Source organism: Globicephala melas, chromosome 11 (assembly GCF_963455315.2).
Source record: "Globicephala melas chromosome 11, mGloMel1.2, whole genome shotgun sequence".
NCBI lineage: Eukaryota > Metazoa > Chordata > Mammalia > Artiodactyla > Delphinidae > Globicephala > Globicephala melas.
In genome coordinates this window covers 6,953,177-6,978,930 of record NC_083324.2, presented here as the reverse complement: position 1 = coordinate 6,978,930, position 25,754 = coordinate 6,953,177, and the positions used below count along the sequence as shown (strand labels likewise).

The following is a 25,754-nucleotide window of genomic DNA, read 5'->3' as shown; positions in this document are numbered from 1 at the left end:
CTTGAGCCTCCATTCAAAGGACTGGCGGGCCGACCACACAGGTGTATCCAGGCAGAGGGAACAGCACGTGCAAAGGCCGGGTGGTGGGAAGGAGCAATGCTTGGGTGTGGTCAGGTCTACTTTCATCAGGAGTGTAGGGAAGGTTTTCGAGGGCTTCTACCTGGGAGCACCCCCATTGCTCTGGCCACAGTGGGGAACAGGGGCCTGTGAGGTTCCAGGCGTCAACTGAGTAGGAAAGCAAGAAGCTTCTGGAACCTGAAGGGACTCCAAGGGAAGTGACCAAGGTTTCATCTTCCCATCTGCTGCTACCATCTTCCTGGGAGTTTCTTTCAAGTTTCCCAGTTTCCACGCAGTCTCGTCTTGGTTGTGCAGCTTTCACAGTTTCTAACTTTTGGTTTGGCAGCTCAGCCAAAGTCATTTCCTTCCTGGAGCCGGGCTTTCACTGCGTGGGGAATTTCTATCTGCTGCCTAAAGTGAAATGGAAGAGAACACACCCTTTCTCTCCCAAAGAGGCTGAGCTGTTGCAAGGGCCAGACAGGACTCGTGTGTGTTCTCCTGGAAGTTTTCCCAACATCCGCCCCTTTCCTACCACTAGGGGACAAAAAAGCGTGGGAAGGACTCAGACCCTGGGGCCCCTGGAGACTTGCCCCTGGGCGTGGCACTGCACAGGGCCAAGACCACCCCCCCCCGCACCCCACCCCCGCCAAAGTCCTGGCCAGGAGTCACTGTTAACTGAATGCTAGTCATAACTTGTATTTAGCACCTAATATGTGCCAGGCAAGCATCTTATCTCACAAATCTCGCTATTCCCATTTTACAGATGAGGAAACTGAGGTGCAGGGATAAGTAACTTGCCCAAAGCCACACAGCAAGTAAGCAACTGGCTGGAAAGGGATGCAGGTCTGCGTGACCTTAACCCCTGCTGGGGGAGGTCACTAGATGGCATCAAGTCTCTGAAAAATAGGCGTAGACGTTGCCCTGTCTGCTTTTCTCGTAAATGGGGGCGCTTCAGAACACGAGCGATGCGAGGCTCTTCGCACATCCTTGCTGAGGGGCTCAGGATGGTCTTCTGACTGTCCTTCTGTGTGTTAGTTATTCCACTGGAAAAGAGCGAGGCTTTAATCACTGCGGGTTTCTTGGGAGTAAATGTGAGCATGGACAGAGGGGCTTGTGTGTGGTGCCTCTAAACCAGCCCCCAGTTTTTCAGAGAGGACGGGTACGAGCTGGAGGGAGAGGAGCTGCGGTTTACTGAGCTCCCACTCTGTGCAATGCGGTCGTAAGCAGCTCCTCTGGGTTACGAGCTTTGGACACATGTCGAGGTTACCCATTAATCAGGATGGGCTACGTTATGTGGAGGTCACAGATAAACCCAGAAATCTCAGCTGTTCAACACAGCAAAGAATCAATTTCTCCAAGTGCGGTGCTGGCTCCTGCCTTCTGGCACTCGGCAGGCCATTGGGAGTGCACGGCTTCCAGGGTCACTGTGGAGGGGGAGAGACAGATGGACGAGGCTCGCCAGCTCTTAATTGCTTTGTCCAGGAAGTGACAGTAGCATTTCCACTTAAAATCCATTGGCCAGAACCGGTTACGTGGCCCCAGCCTAACTGCAAGGGAGGCTGGAGTCTGAGCGGGAGCAGATGACTATTTGGTAAGCCCTGTCTCAGCTACTGGGTACCTCAGTTCAAGGGGGTTTATTTTAAGGTTCTGCCTAACCATGGCCTACGAGATCTCACGTGGACTAACCCTTGCCCGGTTCTCTCACCTCATCTTGGCTACTTTCCCCCGCATTCATTCAGCTCAGCCGCTAGGGTCATCCTTCATTTGAGGAGATGCACCGAAGTGTTTTCTTCCTCAGGATTTTCGCATATGCTATTCCTTCCCCTTAGAATGCGGGCCCCTCCCCAGCTCCCTTGCATTCTTCCCGTGGCTCATCCCTCTCATCTTCTGGGTCTCTGCTTAAATAGCACCTGCCCACAGAAGTCTGCCCCGGGCACCCCGTGTAAGTAAGTGTCAGGTGCCCCCCTCCCTTCCTCCAGTTTGTTGTCAGCATAGAACTCCTCCCGGTTTAAAATTAGGTATCTTTTAACTGTCATGCGAGTTTTGATAAGTCAGAGCCCCCAGCCCCTAACACAGTGAATAAATGAATAAGGATGGATGAGTCATTTTAGCAGCCAGTGAGCAGGTCCAGTGGAGGAGCCGTGATAGGGCGATCAGGTCTTAAGACAAGGTCATGCCCCCTTATTTGCCTAACTTCCCGTCTAGCTTGGGTTGGGAGTTTTGAGTGGTTTGTGTACGTGGACTTTGGATGCCCAGGAAGGTTGAGCCCAGGGATTGGGAGGGAAAGGGAAAGGAAAAGAGAGGGTCCAGAAAGCTCTTTTTGTCTTGATACGGCCAGCTGGCACCTAGGTTCTTTAGTTAGGGATGAATCACTTTCATTTGCTCTAGAAGGGATCTGTTTCAGCCATATGAGTCAGAATAAGTACAAAGAATAAAAACAAATTTATAAATGTTACCTCACTGTTTACTTTGAGGGCTGAGAAGAGTGGGGGCAATTCCAGACTGTGCTCACTGGGGAAAGACCTTGCTGGCAGCTGGAGTCCCCTCTGCTCAAGCATGTGGCTCCCGGATTTGCCACTGTGTTAAATGTTCCCAGGCTGCCAGCCGGCGAGGAGAACCCAGGCCCCTCTGCCAAGGGCCCAGCACACCTAAGCCTTTTGACCAAAGGAAGCGGGACCTCAATAAACATGTAATGTAAACATGTAAATAAGAGAACTGTTTCAGGCTTCACTTTACGCAAGTATAAACTGGAGAGAGCAACTGGGCTTTCTCCCCAGAGGTGTCCTCTGAATTCAGTAGGCCACACCTATGGGAAAGCACTTAGGACAAAAAAAAAAAGCCTGACCTAGACTCAGGGGTGATGATCCTAATGATAGTAAATTACAGTGGTAGCTTATAACTGTTGAGCACTTACTTATCTCATCATCTCTGGGGGTGTAGGGTACAGTTCCTCATCCCACTTGTCGGATGAGATTTGGAGCGTTTCCCTTGCCCGTGAGCCTGGCTGCGGTGTGCATGGCGGGCTGGAAGCCCTGAGTTCATCTTTGGGCTCTTGTGCTCATTAGAGAGAGTGGGACATCCTGAAAATACAAAGCAGAGAGAAAAGGGAATCAGGCCCATCGTCCCCTGGGAACTGTGGAGAGAGCACAGAGAAATGCTTTTGCCCCCTTTCTCTGCCCCCTGGTGCCAGAAACTCAACCCTCACCACTCCGGGTTGAGCCAGTCGTTCTCAGCCTCACCTAGGGAACTTTCGAAAGCATCCAGGCTCTGATTTAATTGATCTGAGAACCAATGCATCAACCCCTTGGTGCCCACAGACACTGAAGCTGTTATTTCGAGCACTGGCATCCCCTCCCGTCCCTAGGGGCACTGGCAGGGAGAACTCCAAGCTGCCTGTCCTCCTGTGTGTGACCAGGGGCTGCCAACGACACAGCGGGCGGAAGCAGGTCTAGCTGGGCTTCTGTATTACTCATCCCCACAGCCACTGCACCTTCAAGGCCCTGCCACTGCCCACTGAGAGTCATGTGTCCATTAGAGGGTTTTTTTTTCTTTTTTGTTTTTTTTGGCTGCGTTGGGTCTTCATTTTGGCACGCGCGGGCTTTCTCTAGTTGCAGCCAGCGGGGGCTACTCTTTGTTGTGGTGTGCGCACTTCTCGTTGCAGTGGCTTCTCTTGTTGCGGAGAGTGGGCTCTAGGCTCGTGGGCTTCAGTAGTTGTGGCGCGTGGGCTCAGTAGTTGTGGCTTGCATGCTTTAGAGCTCAGGCTCAGTAGTTGTGGTACACGGGTTTAGTTGCTCCGCGGCATGTGGGATCTTCCTGGACCAGGGATCGAACCCATGTCCCCTGCCTTGGCAGGTGGATTCTTAACCACTGTACCACCAGGGAAGTCCCTATTAGAGGGTTTAAACTGTTGAATACAGCCATCCACCCCATTTGCTTCCTACAGAGACCCTAAGTTGGGATCAGAGGTTCTTTTGGGTAGGGAGAGAGGACAGAGGACAGAGGATGACTATGTCACAGTTTGTGTCCTGGTCTTGGCCTTGGCCCAGCTGCTTTTTGTATCTGGTCCCACTGAGTCCTGGGACTGTTCTGGGACAGAGGGGTTATAATTCTTCTGACTCCGCGGGAGATGCAAATGAAGCTCAGAGGGTTAAGAAGTCTGTCCTTGCGCGTACAGCTAGGATTAGAAAGCCTGGCTCTGGGAACTTCCCCACACTTGCTCTCGCTTCTACTCTGTGATCACAATTCCTATTTTTGGATCTCATGATCCTGCAGAATTAACTTTATGCATGGAATCTTTGTGAGATTCCAGCGGAAGAAAGAGTGCTGTCCTGGAAGCGTGAGGCTGTTCCCGTACATCAGTCATAGGAATAGATGACGTAACCAGCTTGCTTTTTGGTCCTGGCCTTGGCAGACAGGAAACTCACAGGAAACTCGTGAAATTTAAAGCTCGTCATGACCCTTCTTCATGAACATTTTGTCCTCCTTTGCTCCATCCTGCCCTCGATGTTCTATTTTTATTTCAACGGCACTCTGGTTTACGTACCGGCCCAAAGGAGTGGGTGTTGTATCCGCTCCGCTATCAGGGGTAAGCTTCCAGGCATTAAGGGCAGAAAAGCCACAGTTTCTCCCTCTTCTGGGTTTGCTGGTGGGAAAAGAGGCAAGCAAAGGCCTGCCCTGCGCCTTCCAGCTAAGCTCGGGCACTGGCAACCTAAGCGTCAAAATGAAGATGTGTCCTGTTTATGCCTCTTATTTATTGTCTGCATCTGAACACCCACAGAGGGCTGAAACGGGGGTTTCACAGGAAACTGAAGCTTGTCATCTGATTGTAACTGCAGGCCTGACGTTGGCCTCTGTGGCTGGGTGGGGCCCTCGTGTGTGACTAGGTGGGAGGGGGCGCTGCAGCAGAAATGCGCTGACAAGCTGTCTCAGGCTGGCACCCGCCGGTGCTGGTGCCCATGCCTCAGGGCTGTTCCCTCCTCGGGCGGGCATGTGCCCCAGTCCCACATGTTTGCACGGACCACGGTGCCAGCTGTAGGCCCCTGCCTGTCACTGCAGGCTCACCTTAGGTTGAGAACATAATGAAGCCTTTTCTATCCCCTGTTGGTGGAGGCCAGGGAGGTCAGCCACAAATGGGTGGGTGGCTTCGGTATTCCTGCCACATAGGTCTTGACGGAGAGGCAAAGATCTGTGCAGAAAGGGAAAGAAATAAGGAATAGGACACTGAAGTTAGGTCAGGCTGGGACCGTCACCTTCACTTCCATTTGTCTGATGATGAAACAGGCTCAGCTGGGCCTTGGATGGGGGGAAGTGCCGCTTATTCTGGGGACGCAGGCAGTTGGGGTGCAGGTGGCACCTTTAGAAGCTGATGCAGCCAGGAACACCTCCTACCGTGGTGGGCTGTCTGGGGTCCCCTTCACCAGCAGGCCCGGCCTGCCTGACGCGAGGGGAACCGGGGCCACAGAGGAGTCACATCTGCCCTTGTGTCTCATACACAGATGTCATCATGAGGATGGCGTGGACATGGCCCTTTGAGGTACACGGGTAGGACCCCAACTGAGGCAGTTGGTGGAGGGAGGGTGCGTCAAGGGGCCGTCTCCCTAGGCCAGAGAGGGGAGGGCAGGGGGGAAGAGGGCTCAGAGTGGCATTGGGACCCCTTCCTCCTGGGATCTTTGCTTCTGCCCTGGATCTTCTCACGAGTCAGCCTTCACTGCCAGTGACTCTCACCGGCAAAGTTGTCACTTTGCACGAGGGACGGTGTCACCCTGTGCCTGTGGAGAGCAGTGCATTACGTGAGCAGAGACGTGGGAGTCTGTGAGTCCTGCCGGTAGGGCTGCCCTTGGGGAGGAGCCTCGCTTCTGGGATCCCAGTTTGGGCCAGAAGGGCCTCTCCCTGAGGCGATTGGGTTGGGGGCGCGTGGTGCCTGAGGACCCCACGTGGGGAGAAACGAAGTGTGTGTTCTCCGGGGTCCCCACAGGGGCCGTAAATCCTGCTCAGCCATTGGTTCTGGCAGGGGACCCCACCTCCCTGAGCTTCCGTTTCCCTCTTTGCTACCCCTAGGGTTGGGGTGAGGACACACACAGTGAAGGTGTCAAGGGCACGTCCTAGACCATCAGTGGCAAAATCCAGGAGCGAGCGGGCCCCGCATCTGCTGCTCAACTGCTTTCGGGCTACTCACCCTCATCGGAAGGCTCCGTTCTCGTCCCTGTTCGAGCAAGCTTGCTTACTGACTTTTTTCTTAAGAAACAATTTACTGTGCAACTGATACACACATGATCATTGTTGAAAGATTCTGCCAAATGCAGATAACCCCCCCAACCCACAATTATACAGTCCTTGATAATCACACCATCCAGAAACGTTCACAGTTAGCATTTCCTGTATATTCTTCGGGTTCTTTTACACATATTTTACAAAGAAAAAAACCTGGGTAACACATTATATATCCTCTTTCATTGTCAGTCAACAATATATTGGTGGTTGCCGGAGGTGGAGCGCGGGCCCAAAATGGGTGAAGAGGGTCAAAAGGGAGAACTTCCAGTTACAAGATGAATAAGTACAGGGGATGTAACGTGCGGCGTGGTGACTGGAGCTAACAATACTGTACCTCGCATAGTTGTAAGTTGCTAAGAGGGTAGACCTTAAAAGTTATCACAAGAAAAAATTCATAACTGTGTGGTGATGGATGTTAACTAGACTTACTGTGGTGATCATTTCACAGTACATACAAATATCAAATCATTATGATATATACCTGAAACTAATACAATGTTCTATGCCAATTATGTCTCAATTAAAAAATATATTAACACCTCTCCCTCTCCATATCATGGATATCCACATACATCTTTTCAGTTACTATTAAAGTGAAAAAAAAAAACCTCACACAAGTCAAAATATTTAAAAGAATAAATTCATTTAAAGAGACAGAAGTAGAATGGTGGTTGCCAGGGGCTGGAGGAGCGGGGAGGGGGAGTTGGTGTTTAATGAGGGCAGAGTTTCAGTTTGGGAAGATGAAAAAGTTCTGGAGATGGATGGCGGTGGTGGCTGGACAGCGGCGTGAATGCACGCAATGCCACTGAACTGTAGACTTTAAAATGATTAAGATGATACATTTCACGTTAAATGTATTTTACCGCAATGAAAAAAAACAAATACAGTAAAACAACAAAAAAGTGTACATGATGCGGAGTTGTGTTAAATGAAAACGGAAAGACTCCCGAACTACGGTCCTTACACCCACTCTGGGCTGCTTAAGAGGTGACCCGGTATTTTAAAAATATGATCACAACACCACCCATGAAGTGCCCATCTTTTGAGCTCATTGGTTAACATGTGCTAGCTCCCTTAGTCTCATGGAAGTTATCCAAAGCAAACACAGCTGGGAGCTGAGGGAGCTGGTGTCAGGTCAGAGCCTGGACTCTGAACCGCTAAGCTCTGCTACTTCTTTTAGAAGATGGTTCCATTTAAAAGAACAGTATGTCAGTAAAGGAAACATGGAAAAAGTCACCCACTATCCCCCATTCGGCCTTCTGGCCTTTCCTCACTTGCTCTTACCCTTTGTCCTGCTGTTCCTCAGTCAGGGCCCCCCTGCAGAGGGGAGTAGGGATGCTGAGGACAGTGGCCATGTGAGTGGTTCTGCCGGACCGGATGACAGGGAAACCAGCCCCAGGTTTGAATCCCATCAGCTGTTTGACTCGGGACAAACCATTTTACCCGTCTGAGCCTCAATATGCTAATAAAATGCAGAGAATTCTGTTAACCATCAGAGGTCGTCAGGAAAACCAAATAAATCTGTGTCGTGCCGTACACACTGGAGTGCCGTTCGCTGAGGCGTTGCTGATATTGTTCTAGTCCCACAGCTCGGATTTGAGAAGCTTGGTCCCGTGCTTGGTCCCGTGGTGACGATCGGTTTTGTTGAGAGAGAGACACTGTTTACCTGTTGGAATAAATGCTCCTGGAGACTCAAAAGGCTGGAAGCGTGTGTTTTGTCTCAGCCCCACCTGGTGCCCACGTGAGAGTGAGCGAGTGGGCTGGCCCTCCCTGGGCTTCAGTGCCCTCTGTGTTTTCGGTTCTCAAACATGGGTCCACCTCTGACCACCAGAGGGTGAAGGGCCTTGAATGCAGGGCTGTAGAATTTGGATTTGGTCTGGGAGGCAGTGGGGAGATAGGAGGGCTCACGTGAAGAGTGTGTGCCTTATCCTGCCAGTGGGGAGTCGTAAAGGCTTTAAGCAGGGAGGTGGTGAGGCCAGGTCTGTATTTTAGTAAGATGCAGCCTGGGGAGGGCTCTGGAGGCCACTGGAGCTGGAGGCCGGGACCATCCTGGAGAGAGAATGGCAGTGGTGGGGGGAAGGGAGAGGAAGCAGGTTCACTCGTAGCAGGCTCTGTGGAAGCTGGTGGAGACACACCCTCTGGCACCTTTGGGGTTTCCCAATGCAATGCAAAGAAGTGATTACTCTGGAAAAACAGGTGACCTCCACCCAGGCTCTTTGAGCCGGTCCTGCCTGACCAGGCTGTGTGATCTCAGACAAGCCACTTAAGCTGCTCAGGCCTCAGGGTCCTCATCTCCACCAGGCTGCAGCAAGGGACCTGGGGAGGATTGCTTGCGCGCAGAGCTGGGCCTGACCGTGCATTGTGCAGTGTCGGCTGGCAGTTGACGTGGCTGCTATTTTCAGGCTTCCTGTCACTAAAACAGGGAAGGATGCACATGTCTCCACTGCTCTTGGAAGGGGAAGCTGGAGGACTGCCAGTACTTTTATATTTAGGGGCTCGACTTAGGGACTCAGCCGGGTGGAGATCTTTGACTTCCCCACGTGTTCAGGGAACCGTGTGGTCTGCAGAGGCCTTGCATGTCTGCACTCTCATTCCCCGCTCCCAACAGCCCTGTGAGGGAGGCAAGCAGATGTTATCATGTTATCATGATGATCATCTCTCTGTTTCATAGGTGAGGAAACAAGCTCAGAGAAGGAAAGTGACTTGTCTAAGGTCACACAGCAGGTAGGACTGGAAGTAGGTGTGTCTGACAGAGTATCTCAGCTGGACCATTGTCGGGTCCAAGAGCTACACCTTACACATGGGGAGGCCGAGGCCCAGAGGGAAAAACAACTCTCGGGGGGCACATCATGAACTTGAGGCTGAGGCAAGACTCTGATCAAGGTCTCTGATTTCTGGACCCAGCCTGTTGATGGCTAGCCCCCTTCATTGAATGATAATAGCTTTCTTTCTTCCCACCTCATTTCAGGGAAATCAGTTCCTGAAATCAAGTCTTCCATCCCAGACTTCTTGGATACGGTGAAGCCAGGAAAGCCTTTGGCAGCTTCTGTAAGAAACGCTGATGATGAACAAGAAACGGAGCAGCCCATGAGGCCAGCCACCTTTCCAGGCCCGGGTAATTTTAATTTAACTTAATTTTTTAATTTAAAGAAGATTTATTTAAGGAAATGTTTTATCTATAAAGACATTTAGTTCAGCATATAATAGCAAAAAATTGGAAACAACAAATGTGGATGGCAAAATTAACCACAGATGGTGGTGACAATAAAACGCTGCTGGCAATGATGTAGGTCTGTATACATACATGGAAATATGCTCACGATATACTGAGTTGAAAAAGTTAAAATGTCAGACGACAAAAGGATATATACCGTCTATTACCTCTTTTTTTTTTTTGGTTGCTCTGCACGGCATGTGGGATCTTAGTTACCCGACCAGGGATTGAACCCGTGACCCCTGCTGTGGAAACGTGGATTCCTAACCACTGGACCACAAGGGAATTCCCAGCGAGGTGTATTTTAATTGTTATTATTAATTTTTTTTTTTTGGGCTGTGCTGCACAGCTGGTGGGAATCTTAGTTCCCCAACCAGGGGTTGAACCCGTGACCCCTGCATTGGAAGCGCGGAGTCTTAACCACTGGACCGCCAGGGAAGTTTCCCATTTTTGTAAAAAGAAAAAAACAAACTCAGTAACTGGGGGCTTTCTATGTGTCAGACACTGTTCTAAGCCCTTCAAGAAGTTGAGCTATTTAACCCTCAATAACTGTATGAGTTTGGTATTGTTTTTCTCCCCATTTGACAGATGAGGAAAACGAAGCACAGAGAGGTTAAACAGCCTGCCAAGGTCATATGCTCCGGAGCCCAGGTATTTTACCTGTGGTTCCGCAAGCCCCCAGCACAGGCATCTGAGCCATGTGATTTGAACGCTTGTATCCTCAACCGCTGCACACACCCCTACCCCACAGCCTCTCAGCCCATTTCAGCTTTGTCTCCATCCCCTTGTGCCCAGGGAAGGGCTGGGGGACAGTTTGCCAAATGATGGAAGGACTCAGCCAGCGGGTAACTTCCCGAGGGGTACCCGCTCCTGATGCCGTCCTCCCCACCTCTCCCCCGGAGCCCCGCCCGCCTTCTGCTCTCCTGCAGCCTCATGAGTGGAAAGCTGGAGACCCCAAATCCATGAAACCTCCCAAATCCGTTGACGTGGCTCCCAAAGCCAGGGTCAGCGTCGGCTGAGAGGCGCGTGCACGGGCTTTTGCATCAGGCGGACCCATATTTGAATTCCAGCTCTGCCCTTTCCAGCAGGAGAATGACTTAGCCTCTCTGTACCTCATATTCTTCATCTATAAAATGCGCATAATAATAGAATAATAATTCCTAACCGCCTACATCATCGTGTGTGGTTAGGAATCATACACCTTGGTGTTGCCACCACGTAGGTGCTCATTAAATGTTAGCTGATATTAGGAACATTCCAGGCACCCCAGGTACGTTGAGTCTGGAAAGTTAATCCTAGACCAAGGAGTCTAAATTATTTCCTGTAGCTAAAGAGTTTTGAAAAAAAAAAAAAAAAAAGAGCAGAACTTTGATCGGCAATTAAAGATAAGGGGAAATGGTCCTAAAGCTAATATGATACTGATCGATGGCCAACGGGAAAGATAATAATAAAATAGGGAAATTCTAGGGGAGTGCTGGTGGAGCTGGAGGAGGTTACTGGTATAGCAGCTTCTTCAGAGGTTCCTTATTTAGGCTGCCGTGAAAACAAGCATCATTATGTCTCTGCCAGACTTTGCACCCTCTGCTTTCTTGAATGGCACTTGGGAGGACATGTGCCCAGACAGGTCAGGACAATAAATAGAATCTGTAGACAGAGACAGGAAGTTGACTGGCTATCTTTGCCCAAACTAAAAATAAGGGCATCATCATTAATTTCATCAGATAACCCAAAGCCAGTCTTTTCTTGGGAAAACCCAAGGTTCCATTGGGCCCAGAGTTCCAGCTGAGTATCTCGTAGGAGTGGAGAACGTGGAGGCAGAGGTGGCTGGGGAGGAGGGCACACACAGGGAGGAATGGTGCCGCCTGTCACTGAATCAGCCTGACCACCCAGGGAGGGGGCTCTTGATAGCTGGGGAAGGAGACATAGCCTGCCAGAGCTCCATGGCTGAGCAAGCGGCGGGACTGGGATTCAGCTCAGGTGAATTGTTCCAGAGCCCACATCCTAACCTCTGTAGTGGGGAGAGACATGGAGAAGGAAAATACACGAGCAGATGAGCCATGGACATGTTCTAAGCACCTCCTTAAACAGATTCTCAAAGCTAGATTTCAGATAAAAGGGCTCTGGGGCTTCCCTGGTGGCACAGTGGTTGGGAGTCTGCCTGCCGATGCAGGGGACACGGTTTCGTGCCCCGGCCTGGGAAGATCCCACATGCCGCAGAGCGGCTGGGCCCGTGAGCCATGGCCGCTGAGCCTGTGCGTCCGGAGTCTGTGCTCCGCAACGGGGAGAGACCACAGCAGTGAGAGGCCCGCGTACCGCAAAAACAAAAACAAAAACAAAAACAGATAAAAGGGCTCTGAGTGGCTGAAATAACTGTTGCAAAGCCTTACCTATGGGAGAGACCATCGTCTGTCCATCAGAATTGATTTAATCTACACATAGTTTTACCAGCCTTGGTACCCCACATATACCAGAGAGTGATCTTTGTGCTTTATGTCATGTCTTTTAATCTGGACAAGAACTCTACAAAGAATGGACTATTTCTGTGTTTTTTGGGGTTTTTTCTACATCTGAGAAAGCTAAAGAAAGGAAGCACAACCCACCCAAGGTCAAATCTTTAGTAATGACAGAGCCAGGACTTGAGCTCAGTTCTGTCTGCTACCAAGAAAGAGATGGGGAAGCTGTAGAGGCCGACCCACTGTCAGCCACAGGGCAGGAGCCAGAAAACCCCGAATGAGATGCAGAAACATTGCGTGTTCTTTGTTCCTGCCTGCAGTGATGCAGCTCAGCAGGACAAGATTGGTGCATTCTGCTTGAGAAAGCAAACGTTCTGGAAAGATTTCTGTGGGAAATGGCACCGTGAAGGGTTAACTCTTAGTGTTTTGGAAATGACATTTGTGTAGACCACTGTCTTCCCTGGCCCAGGCCGTCCATGAGTGGAAGCAAGGGCTAGTTCTTATCTGATTTCTCAGCCTTGCGGTATTGGTTCCAATTCCACTCCCTCCCCCCGCTCCCCCTACGCAAACCACAGGGATAAATAGACTCAACCACCCCTAGTAGCCCTCCTGTGTCACAAGAGCAGACCTCAGCGATCCCCCCACACTGAGAGGCCTGGTGCAGCCCCCAGAGCAAACCCCAGGCATCAGTCAGACCAGAGAATCATGGCTGTGTGAGGCTAGTGCTGACCTTGGCCTCGCTGGGCAGTGGGAGAGGATGAGGGACCGTGTGTGCAGCCTGCTCTGAGGTCAGCCCTGGGGCGGGGAGAGCAGATAGAGCAGAACTCCAGGAAAGAGGCAGGAGGGAAGTCAAGTTGGCCTGGAACAGCAGTTCCCAGAGTGTAGAGTGTCTGTCCCCAGTGGTACATGGAACACGGGTGTTAGGCAGAGAATATATCACATGCACAAAAACTAGGGATTTCAAGGCTGAATATGCAATACGTGAACTGGAGTGGATTGAAAGAAAACATCAAGTAACTCACTGTGGAGCAGGACAGACACACGGCCCACACCTAGGAGATGGATGACTGTGACCACAGTTTGGGTGACTCAGGCCAAGGGTATTGAGCTGAGCCCAAGAGAAGGCAGGCAGGGCAAGGGCGGAGGTCTCCACCTCTGGAGCAGCAGTGGCCAGGAGCCTTACTGCAAGGCAGTCTTCCCTCCACACCCAGTCACCAGGGGTGGGGAGTCGGGGTGGGAGCAGCCTCAGGAAGCACGGCCTGGGTGCATGCGGATGCGCGGATGGATTTAAGTGAACAGCTGGGCTCTGGTCAGTTACAGGGCTGCCAGCTGGTCTGTAGCATGTTGCTGGTTTTAGTTATTTTGTTTTTTATTTTACCTTTTTATTTTTTTAATTGAAGTATAGTTGATTTACAATGTTGTGTTGGTTTTAGGTATACAGCAAAGTGATTCAGTTATATATATATATATTCTTTTTCAGATTCTTTTCCCTACAGATTATTACAAAATATTGAGTATAGTTCCCTGGGCTCTACAGTAGATCCTTGTTGGTTATCTATTTTATATATAGTAGGGTGTATCTGTTAATCCCAAACTCCTAATTTATCTCTCCCTCACCCTTTCCCCTTTGGTAACCGTAAGTTTGTTTTGTATGTCTGTGGGTCTATTGCTGTTTTGTATGTAAGTTCATTTGTATCACTTTTTTTAGATTCTACATGTAAGTGATATATGCTATTTGTCTGCCTGGCTTACTTCACTTAGTATGATAATCTCTAGGTCCATTCATGTTGCTGCAAATGGCATTAAGTCAATTTTTTTTTTATGGCTGAGTAATATTCTGTTGTATAAATATGCCACATCTTCTTTATCCATTTATTCTGGTTTTATTTTTTCCTTTTTTTGCCAAAGGTTTAATTCCCGTGTCTGAGCTATAGCTCTTACCCTGAAGCTCAGTTTATATATTTAAAAAATGTTTTTGGCTGTGTTGGGTCTTTGTTGCTGTGCGCGGGCTTTTCTCTAATTGCGCCAGCGGGGGCTACTCTTCGTTGCGGTGCACGGGCTTCTCGTTGCGGTGGCTTCTCTTGTTGCGGAGCTCTGGGCTCTAAGCACGGGGGCTTCAGTAGTTGCGGCATGTGGGCTCAGTAGTTGTGGCGCACGGGTTTAGTTGCTACGTGGTATATGGGATCTTCCCGGATCAGGGATCGAACCCATCAGGGATCGAACCCGTGTCCCCCTGCATTGACAGGCGGATTCTTAACCACTGCGCCACCGGGGAAGTCCAAAGGTCAGTTTAAGTTGTAGTGCACTGAGAGACAAAGAGGGTGTGTGTGAATGTGTGTTCGTACCTGTGTATTTTGGGGAGCGGTGTTTGTTGTTAGTACCCCATTCTGGGGGTTGCTGGTGCAGTGTGGGTGTACCAGCACTGTACCTTCTCAAGTGTAGTCCTTTCAAATATCGCCAATGCTGGAAAATGTGAAAAAAAGAAAACAAACAAACAAAAGACTCTAGAAGCAGCAGACAATGCAGGGAGAGAGGCTTAGGGGGGCCCCTCCTCTGAGAGGACGAAAGAGCCTCAGGCTTTCTGTCAGGTGAGTTTTGTTTTCTCAGCTGCCTTGGTTAGTAGTTTTGGAAGGCTGATTCTAGCTTCACCATGGTGCTGTTTTCAGTATTCTGAGTTAATGTTGTCTATGGTCAAAGGTCCACATTAATCACGCCTTTCTTGGTGAGGTAAGCCAGAAATACTTGAAACAGGTGGATTTGGCCAGCAACCCTTGGGTCAAAGTCAGTTTCCCTTGGAAGGGCCGGCTCCCTGTTACTCAGAGGCCAGCCCTGCAGTAGGGCCACTTGGGTGTTTCCAACGGTGACATCTGAAGCTTCAGGCTGCTGGTCAAGGCACTTTCATGTGGGTCAGCTACGTGGCCTGTCTTGTTCCCGGCCTGCACCTGCTCTGACCTGCAGACCCCAGACTGCCCCATTAGCCTTCAGGTTAATCTTCACGTGGTGCCTGGTGAGGACATGTCAGCCTCTTTAACCTGACCTTTCCCTGACCCTGAACTACTCTTCAAGCCGCACCTCTCTTGTGAATCTTCTACGTTCACTAAGGGATTAAGAGCACAGACTCTGGAGCCACTGACTGGGTGCCCTTGGAAAGGTTGGGTCCCCTCTCCGTGCCTCAGTTTCACCACCTGTAAAGAGTAGATGATACTGGCATCTCTCTCCTGGGGCTATTATGAGCGTGAAATGAGTTAGCTTAGGGAAGCATTGGGAATGCTGTCAGTGTTTGCTAACTAAGCGTGCCCGGAATGTTTACCGCTCGCCTGGGCTTTCCTGCTGCCACACCTCCTCGTGGGCCGGTTCCACGGCCTCGGTGCCCTCCCTACGCCATAACTACTTGTTGCAAATGTTTTCCGCTTTTTGAAGCTCAGGTCAAGTGTTCCTTCCTCTGTGAAGGCCTCCTTGATCTCCCAACCCACTAAGGCAGGCTTCTCCTGCCTCTGCCCTGGGAGGCTGGTTATTGCCATTCCTGCTGCCATGGAGGTTTCTGGAGGGCAGGCTCTGTAGCTAACGCACCTGTGTCCTTCTCTGCTGCTTTTGTGGGAGGTGGGACAGTGTAGGGGTTAGAAGGCCCAAGGATCTCCATTTGAAGGCCGACTCTGCCACTTACTGTCAGCGTGGCCCTGGGCAAGTGGCCACCTCCAGTGCTTCCCTTTCTCCACCTGTCACACGGGGACTTAGTATAGGACCAACCCACAGGGCTGTCATAAGGCTTCCATGGGGTAACGCTCGAGCAGCGGGTAGGCTGGCGCCTGTGGTGTCAGGAAATGGCAGCTGTCATCACTGACAGTAAAATGTTTGTGGAGTGAATGAGAGACTGACTGGGTCTGGGGACCAGGCAGGGACCCGTCCCTCCTTCCTCCAGTGGCTGTGGCCTGACCCACTGTCCCTCCTTTCCAGGGCCTGCTCCAGCCAGAGCTAGCCCCTGGGGCCCTGCTGAAGATGCCTCTCCTTCCGTAAACACCGACCTACCAGCCTCATCCGATTCAAAGGTAAAGCCTCTGCCCCCCAGCAGTAGCTCCCAGCTGTGACCCTCTCTCAGAAATGCAACGTGTTTATTCCTCGGGAACAGTTTGGGGGTTAGGGGTCAGGATGAAGGGGAGAAACGAGGCCCATTGAATTGCTCTGAGCTTCTAAGACTCTCAGTGCTGGCCCTCAGTAAATCAGGGGCGGGGAGAGGGTGCACTGTAGTTTTTAATGAGCTTTTCCGTTATTTGTATTTAAATGAGAGCTGATAATTGGCATCTTCCTCCTCCCAAAATATCTTGGTTGCAGTAGTCAGAATGCCTCCCCTTCAACCTTTTTTCAACACAAAATATATTGGAGTTATCCTGAATTTTTAATGATTTGGGTCCAGGGTCACAAGTGACTTCTGTGAATCTTAAGCATTTTTGCCTTTCTAGGCCCTTTCTTTCATTTAAAAATATTACTTAAAATTACACTTTATGACTGCAACGGTATAAAGATGAACATAATCCAAGTTGGATTAAAAATTAAAACATTTTCTTCAACTTGAAAAGTTCATTTTTGTTCATCAGACTTCGAAAGAAATTACGTTAAGATGTTTTCGTGGGCCCCTAAAGGTGTCCTGGGCAGAGTGCCTGGCAGGGAAGCCAGTGCTACATGGGTCTGGTTAGTGGAGCTCTTGCATAAAAGGGACTGTCACTTAAGCAGGCTTATTTATTTTTTAATAATTAATCATTTTCAAAGATGATTTAGTAATTGGAAGAATGATCATGGTATAACGTTTAGAGAAAACACTGGAAATCAAACAGGTGGGTGCGGCATGGTCCCAATTTTTAAAAATAAATTCTCGTGTATCTAACTGACAAGAATTACACTAAACTTTAATAGCAGTTAAGTGGATAATGAGATCATGTATAATTAGCTCCCCTCTAATTATCTAAAACTGTTTATAAGAGCACATATAACTTAAAAAAAATGGAAGTTTATGTACACCTATTTTTAAGAAGAAAAGGGATTGATGCAGAGCTGCTTTTCTTAGGCTTACCTGTACAGGTTATGTGAACCTGTGTCCTGCTTCCCGGCATGTATACCGTGTGCAGGACCGGGGACACAAGCCCAGCCATCGACCCGCCGTGTAAACTCACTTCAGTTCTTTGACCCCCTTGGTGCTCACCTTTGTAAACTGGGGAAAAAAAAAAAAAAAAATTACCCTCCAGGGTATTATGGTTATCTTTATTTTTGCTGATGAGGAAATGAAGACTCAGAGAGGTTAAGCAACTTGTCCAAGGTCACGGAGCAAGTTAGAAGCAGAGCTGGGATCTGTCCTTTTTGCCATCCCTCCTCACTGGATGAGATGATCCCCTTCACCCCTCAGCTCTGCTGTTCTGAGAGTCCCTGAGGTAGTAGGGAAAATAGTATTTTCCATATTAATCTCAGTCTCTTCTCTCTGAATTCCCAGGATTTCAGCACCTCCATTCCTAAGCAGGAGACACTTTTGAGCCTGGCTGATGACAGCCTTTTCTGGAGCGAGGTGGACGTGGTCCAGGCAACTGATAACTTCAACCCAAACCACAAAATCAGTGAGGGGACCTTTGCTGACATCTACAGAGGGCAAAGGCTCGGCACTCCATTCATCTTCAAGAAGCTCAGAGAGGTGGGCACTTATTGGTTTCCAGTAAGGGGTGGAGACTACATGGTGAGGCTAGATTTTCATGTTTCAGTGTCTTTTCCCACAGGTGCCCTGTTCAGGTCCAGGATCAATTGAAAAATTCTTCCAGGTAGAGGTACAAATTTGTCGTAGGTAAGCCTCCCCTTTGGAAAATACTTTGTTTGATAGTGATGACTGCTAACCTGTATATAGTGCTTCCTATGTGGCAGGCACGTTTTAAGCATTCTCTTTATGTAAGCTCATTTAATCCTCACAAGACCCCTGTAACATGGCTACTGTTTTCACATTATTTTACACATGGGCAACTTGAGGCACAGAGACATTAAGTGTCTTGTCCAAGATCGCACAGCTAGTAAGTGGCAGAGCTGGAATGTGGTTGGTTGAAGTAAAGTGAGCCTCCCCGTCACAGAGCTTGGTGGGGGGGACTGGGAAAGAGAGGGGGAGGACATTTGGATACCTGGACACTTATCTTGGCTCTGCCGTCATTGCCTGATGGATTGAACACGCACATACTGGACCCCTGCAGTGTGCTGGACACCAGCTGTCATTCAACCTGGCAAGTCACTGTCTGAGTTCCTCTGCCAGTGTGTAGCCTTGGGCAGTGTGTGATGATTGTGGAGTATTTTAAGAAATAAAGAAAATTATAAAGAGGAAAATAGAAATCACCGATTTTCCATAGCACCTATAAGTAACTACTACGGTATTCAGATTTTGATATATTTTCTTTAATCCTTTTTCTCTTCATACATATGCATGACTACACACACACGCACGCGTGCGCATGCACACATATATACACACACACTTATCCACACACAGACACACTTAATGGAAACGGGAAACCTGATTCCCTTTCCACCTTGGCATAGTGCCTTCCTGGAGTCGGTAGTCACTCCTTCATTCATTGATTTGCAAATGTGAGTCGTCAGTCAGGGCCTTTCTTTGTTCTAGGGAGTGCAGACATGAAGAATACACAGCCAGTGGGGAGTCCAGTGGGGAGAGTGAAGTGTAAATAACTCTGCTGAGTGTGAAAATTGTGCAGTAGGATGGCCTGGGGGGAGTGGAGGGGGGCCAAGGGATCAGGCAGGAGGCCGTTGCAACAGTGCTGGGGAGGGTTCATTGGGGTCGGACCCAAGGCAGAGGAGGGGAGAATGAAGGGGGTGTATTGAAAGCTATGTATGACAGTGAACAGTGACTAATTAGATGGGGGAGGTGAGGAGGTTTCTAGGAAACTGGATGGATGGTGGTGCCCTTGGTTGAGAAAATAACTGTGGGCAGAGAAGCAGGTTTGGAACTTGTTGAGTCTAGGTTGTTCACCTGGAACATTGGGATGCAGTTTGACAGTCAGTTCTGGTGTGTGGGATGTGCCTGGAGATGAGAGATTTGGGGGTGTTCCTCATAGAGGTGAGAGATTCCTGGTGGAGAAGGTTATAAAACAAGATGATGAGCCCAGCCAGGGAGATTCAAGTTTCAGGGGAAGGCAAAGGAGGAGGGTCTTAGTGGAAAAGGCCAAGAAAGAGCAGTCAGAGAGGTGGGAAGAGGGTCAAGAGGGAACAGTGACTCGGAACCCACCAGAAGAGGATTTCGGGGAAGAACCCGAATCCTGGGAGTCAAACAGACCTGCTATCTGGTCCTGGCTTCAGTGTTTGCTAGTTGTGACCTTGGGCAAGTTCCTTAACCTCTAAGCCTCTGCTTCTGGAAGACGGGTGGTTAGGGTGTCATGTACTTTGAGTTACTTGATTTTAAGCTCCTTGAGGGCATGCAGTTGTCATCTCTACCCTGCTCAGGGTTTAGAGCATTTAGTACCTGGGAGGTTACTGGTGGCCTCAGGGGGTGGAGAGGGCAGAAGAGGTTTAGGAGGTAGGAAATGGAGCAGTCTTTGATTATTCTTTCCGTCTGACTCCTCATCCCTGTACTGATGTCTGATTTCAGATGCTGCCACCCCAATGTCTTACCTCTGCTGGGCCTCTGCACTGGAGAACAGTTTTACAGCTTGATCTACCCGTACATGGCAAATGGTTCTTTACAGGACAGACTCCAGGGTCAGGTAAGGGGCTCGGTCATGGTCAAAGAACAGGATTAGGCAGTACCCAGTTGGAGAATCAGGGTTAAGGACTTTTAGGAGTCCAGAGGGGAAAGGGGCCTTCGAGAGACCCTTCGAGAAGAGGAGGTGGGCCAAGATGGATAAGATCTGGCTAAACATCTTCAGGTAAAAACCTATTTAAAATGTTTTTTGACAAGAGGCATTTAAGTCAAGAGCAAGACAAAGGTACCCCATAGTGCTATATTATTCAACATTGTTCTGAAGGTGCTAGCCAATGCAATAGGACAAGAAGAAGAATTAACTGAGTATGGAAATTGGAGGCAAATTTTTATTAAAAAATGCTATTCTAGTTAATTCCTATTTGCTCGTGAATTTATGGAATATTTCAGAAAAGATACAAGAAACTGGTGCCTTGACTGCCTCTGGGGAGAACTATGTAGATGGAGCATAGGTTGGAAGAGAAACTTTACTCCACACCCTTTTGACCTTTTGCAGGTCATACTATGTGAGTGCTGTATCTATTAAAATTACCATTTTTAAGACAAGCCTCCTTCCCATAAAATCCTCAAACAGAGGGTAAAAAGTCATTCTGCAACAGAATTATTGCTTCCCTTGTCAGGGACCAGACGAAGCAGTTATTCATGGTGTAATAATGATTGGTAGCTTTGCTGAACTCTGACTGTGTGCAAGACACCTTGGTAATGGCTTTACACATCTGCTTCGGACCTTGCCACAGCCCTGGAGGTTTCCCCCATTTTCAAAAAGAGGAGTCTCTGGCACAGAGAGGCAAAGTGACTTACCCAAAGGAACACAGCTGACACGTATCAGGGCTAGAGTTTAAACTGGGTTTGTGTGGCTCCAGATTCCAGAGTTTTTTAGAAGAAATCCATTAGCAAGGCCAGTTCTTAGAGGCTGTGGGACCTAAGAGACGACCTAAAACATAAGAGGTGATTTTGCTTGGACATTCAGTGGCAGGTAAGGGGCTTTAGACCACCGATAATCCCCATCAGCTCTTGTGAGATCTCCCCGAATATTTACAAAATCAGCCCATGTGCTTGGTGTGCCAACACAAGCTCCCTAGCTCCTCTCCCAACCAGCCCCTCCTAGAGAAGAATTCCAGAGCTGCCACATGATAGTCATGATAAAAATAACTTCTGCTTTTTGAGCACCCACTGTGTAACAGGCACTATGCTAGGGGCATACCATTCGCTCCTTTGAATCCTTACAACAACCCTAAAGCATAGGGATTAACATTTCTATTTTATATCTGATGAAGCAGAGGCTCAGAGACGTTGAGTGTCTTTTCCAAAGTCACACAGCTAGTGCATGTCTGAGCTGGGATTTATACCTAGATGTGTCTGATGTCAAAACCGGTACCCTGCCAGTAAACCATGCTGGCCGAGCCCTGTTGCAGAGGACATGAGGGCTGGAGGAGAGACAGGAGCCCAGGACCCTGCCACTGGGACTTTACAAAGGCATATGTGTGACTGTTTTCTCCTCCTTTTCTTTCTCTTAGGGTGGCTCGGACCCGCTCCCCTGGCCCCAGCGTGTCGTCATCTGCTCAGGGCTGCTTCATGCCGTGGAGCATCTGCATGGCCTGGAGATCATCCATGGCAACGTCAAGAGGTGAGAGAGGTGGGCTGGGCCCCGCCCAGGGCTGGGCTACAGGGATGAGGTGTCGCACACTCCTGGGTCCCATTCCTCTCCCTCTGTCTCTCTTCTCTTTCACTTTCTCTCCCTTCCTTGCCTCTCTTGGGGCTCTTCTTTCTTTGTTATACCCTCGAACATCAGTGTTTCTGGGTTGTACTCTGTCCCTGATTGCTGTCAGCATGAACTGCCTGTCTCCACGTTTGTCTTTCCCTAACAAAAGTATTTCCCCCAAAAGCTTGTTGGTATTTCCCCAACAAGCCCTCCACTCCCCTGCTGTATTTCACTTCCCCTCCAGCAGCTGGTCTGGATCAGGTCCTTAAGCTGTGGGCCATGTCTGCCAGGCTCCCTGGGCTTTGGAGCTCCTTGCTCAGGCTCTTTGCGGAGACCCGTTCTTTTTTTTTTTAAATTAATTAATTAACTTTTGGCTGCGTTGGGTCTTCGTTGCTGCACGCGGGCTTTCTCTAGTTGCGGCGAGCGGGGGCTACTCTTCGTTGTGGTGCGCGGGCTTCTCGTGGTGGTGGCTTCTCTTGTTGCGGAGCACGGGCTCTAGGAGCGAGGGCTTCAGTAGTTGTGGCACAGGGGCTCAGTAGTTGTGGCATGCAGGCTCAGCAGTTGTGGCTCGTGGGCTCAGTAGTTGTCGCTTGCGGGCTCTAGAGCACAGGCTCGGTAGTTGTGGCTCACGGGCTTAGTTGCTCCGCGGCATGTGGGATCTTCCCAGACCAGGGCTCGAACCCGTGTCCCCTGCATTGGCAGGCGGATTCTTAACCACTACGCCACCAGGAAAGTCCTGGAGACTCGTTCTTGCTTGTGCATCTGTTGTCACAGATACTGTGATGCAAGTTAGGTGTGTACCCCAGCATATCAGTAACGTGCTCCCAAGACTGGAAGCACGGAGAGGGATTCCAGAATATACCAGAAGATCTGGCAAAACTGAACTCGAAACCATAGAATTCATACTTCCTCAGCGTTCTCTCCCCATTTGGCAAGTGGAAGCCCTTTCCTCTTTTCTCCCCCCGATTTTTATTTGATTGCACAAACAATTGTAATAGCAAGAAAGGAAATGAAAGGGCAGGTGGTCATCCTGGCCCTGCTGCCCTCACTCACCAGCTGGCCGCCACTTTTCTGGGTTTTTTCCCACCCCTGCCCACACAGACATCTCAGCCCTAAGATAGCACCGTTACCCGTTTACCAATTCATATTCTCTTTTTCCCCATGAGTTAAACATGGTAAACATTTCCCCACATTGCCTGTCATCATTTTTCATGACTTCTTAGTCTTCCATTGAAGGTATTTGCCCATAATTTACATAACAACTCCTAATAGTGGATATTGGAATTGGTGTCTACTTTTTATGACAAAACCAAAGGCTTTATTGAAAGGGGGAGCTTGAGCGGAGAGCAGCAGGGTAAGGGAACCTAGGAGAACTGCTCTCTGTGTCTACTTTTTAAAAACCATTTGGGTTAGTTTGAATATTTCTATACTTGAAGCTTAGTTTTTAAAAATTTTAAATTTTTCCTCTGGAGTACTTTCTGAGAGTGTTCATTCCCACGGTCCAAGAATTTTTTTTTTTTTTTTTTTTTCTCTGTACGCGGGCCTCTCCTCACAGGCTCCGGACGCGCAGGCTCAGCGGCCATGGCTCACGGGCCCAGCCGCTCCGCGGCATGTGGGATCTTCCCGGACCGGGGCACGAACCCGCGTCCCCTGCATCGGCAGGCGGACTCTCAACCACTGCGCCACCAGGGAAGCCCTCCAAGAATATTTTTATTGCTCTTCTTATTCCCCGTGATCTGGGCAGGTTCAGTCCCGAAGGATGCTGGCATTTAGACATGAGTCAGCTGGGCCAGAGCTGGGGGTTGGAGCAGCTTCTGAAGAGACGGAGGCGGCACAGCCTCTGGGCTTGGCAGGCTGAGGTTGATCTGGGCTGACATCCGTGGGGGTCAGGATGGCTGCACCTGTCTGGCCACCAAATGCCATTTCTGGGACAGCAGGACTAATCTTAGCTCCATCCCCATTTGCTGGTGGAGGTGGGCTCCCAATCCCCACCTGCCGTCAGGACTGGCTTATAAACTTGTTGAGGGTCTTCAGTGACCCTAACTTGCTGGCACTGCTCACTCCTAAGCTGTTTTCCGAAAGGGTTTCCATGGCAACCTCTTCTTGTCTACCTCAAAACAAGAGGGTTCTCTCTGCCTTCTTTCCCACAGCTCCAATGTCTTGCTGGACCAAAACTTCACCCCCAAGCTGGCTCATTCGATGGCTCACTGGTGTCCTGTCAACAAAAAGTCAAAATACACCACGGTGAAGACCCGCCTTTTCCAGGCCTCCACTGCATACCTTCCAGAAGATTTCATCAGGGTGGGGCAGCTGACAAAGCGAGTGGACATATTCGGCTGTGGAATAGTAAGAGCTTCCTTCTCTGCTCAGATCTGGGCCTGTACACATTTGTCCTTCCCATGGCTCCTTTGTAAGCACATAATAGAGGCTCTTAGAAATGTTCCACCAAGTACAGCAGGGGTTGGCAAACTATGGCACACAGGTCAGAACCAGTCCAATGGCCTATTTTCTATGGCCTATAATTAAGACTAGTTTTTACATTTATAAAAGATTGAATAATAACAGCAACAACAACAATCATAATAAAGGAAGATGTGACAGAGATTGTTTGTGGCTCACAAAACCTAAAATATTTACGATCTAGCCTGTTACAGAAAAAGTTTGCCAACCCTTGAAGTAAAGGCCCCCGCCCCATGAGTGTCCAGATTCCAATAGGCTAAAGGTACCTCCTGACTTCCCTGATTCGCATCCAGCCAGCCATCTAATTATCTATCCAGTTGTCTGTTTGTTCTTGTTTGTTCGTCCATCTGTTTTGTCCATCTGTCCATCCGTCCATCAGTCCAGTTGTTATCCAGCCATTCATCGGCAACAGCCACCCATCCATTCAGTATCTATCTACCCATCCAACCTCTGTCCTTGTCACCACTGCTGTCCTTCAGTACTGTGTGTCAGGCACTTGGAATGTAAATGTAACTAAAACACAATCCCTCCCCCAGGAGTTCATGGTCTGACTGTAGCAGTCTCCAAAGAATACCAGTTCCCTGAGATCTCAATAGGTTTGATGTGTTTAAAGGGTTTTGATGTGTTTAAGTAGGTTTGGGAAATGCTGGGTTGAGCAAGGTTAAGCAGGAAAAAAAAAAGTTACCACAAAATTAACAAGAGCCTTTCATATGGTAAATAGCCTTTAATCTGGTAATTGTGAATTCACCACCACCCAGCCATGGTATGGAGGTGGGCTTCCAATCTCCACCCCCCCCCCCCCGTCAGGACTGGCTTATAAACTTGTTGAGGGTCTTCAGTGACCCTAACTTGCTGGCACTGCTCACTCCTAAGCTGTTTTCTGAAAGGGTCTCCATGGCAACCTCTTCCCAAAATGTTTCCCAAATTCCCTTGACCATGGAACCTTGTTTTCTTAGTATCTCTAAGCATCAGACACCTGTGGATCCCGGTCTGGGAAATGCTGGCTGAGAAAAGTGACAGTCGCTGGCTGACCTCTGCCAGAAGCCAACAGCTGCACCTTGGACCGTGCCTTCTCTCTTCCTCTCCAGCCTTAAACTCTATACTTCCTCTCTTTGACCACAGTCCGTCCATCTACCTCTCCCACTAATGCCCTTCCTCTGAGCCACTTTCTGCCCTCAGCCCAGCCTCCACATACCAGATTCTGCTTCCCTCTGTCTCCCAGCCCATCGGCCCTTCTGGTTTACTTGTCCCCCAATTCCCTCCCGCCTCCTCCTCCTCGCCCCCATCAGCCCCACTGTGAGGGGCTCAGTGAAGCTCAGCAGGGCCAGCCCAAGCTCCTGCTCCTTTAAGAACCAGTGGAACTGAAGCCCAAGGCTGCCAGGCACTTATAAGGTAGAGCTTAAGAGCATGGGATTGAGTCCCAGCTCAGTTACTTTCAGCTGTGTGACCTAGGGTGTCACCTATAACTCTGGGCCTCAGTTTTGTCCTCTGGAAAATGGGGGTATTCATACATATGGAGATTAATAAGATAACATATATAAACTGGTTAGCAGAGTATGTTGCATAGGTCAACATGATTATTATTATTGTGGTTACCGTTATTCTTCCTACCTTCACACCCTCACTCTTGATTTCTGTTTACTCTTGACTTTTTAACTCAGCTCCTGATGCAACAATTGACTTTCCTATTCACTCATTCATTCATTCAGTGAGTGCCTACTGGCTCCCTTCAGTCTTTTTCTCAGCCCTGCCACTGATGGATGGTACGATTTTGAACTTTGGTTCTTGTTGTGGGGAACACTGCATTTCTCTGTGTGTTTTTTTCTTAATTTATTTTTTTATTGACGTATAGTTGATTTACAGCGT

At 49.3% G+C, this 25,754-nt stretch overlaps 1 protein-coding gene across 3 annotated transcripts in view; it reads left to right on the top strand.

Annotated features, from left to right (window-relative positions):
* Positions 1 to 25,754, top strand: part of IRAK2 (interleukin 1 receptor associated kinase 2) — a 58,027-nt gene that overhangs the window by 17,349 nt on the left and 14,924 nt on the right. For all 3 annotated transcript variants that reach the window (XM_030840674.2, XM_060308781.1, XM_060308780.1), the window contains exons 3-9: positions 9,296 to 9,442; positions 15,949 to 16,040; positions 17,474 to 17,668; positions 17,751 to 17,815; positions 19,616 to 19,730; positions 21,244 to 21,353; positions 23,579 to 23,774. In XM_030840674.2, the coding sequence (XP_030696534.1) occupies positions 9,296 to 9,442; positions 15,949 to 16,040; positions 17,474 to 17,668; positions 17,751 to 17,815; positions 19,616 to 19,730; positions 21,244 to 21,353; positions 23,579 to 23,774 (920 nt within the window). The remainder of the gene's footprint in view (positions 1 to 9,295; positions 9,443 to 15,948; positions 16,041 to 17,473; positions 17,669 to 17,750; positions 17,816 to 19,615; positions 19,731 to 21,243; positions 21,354 to 23,578; positions 23,775 to 25,754) is intronic.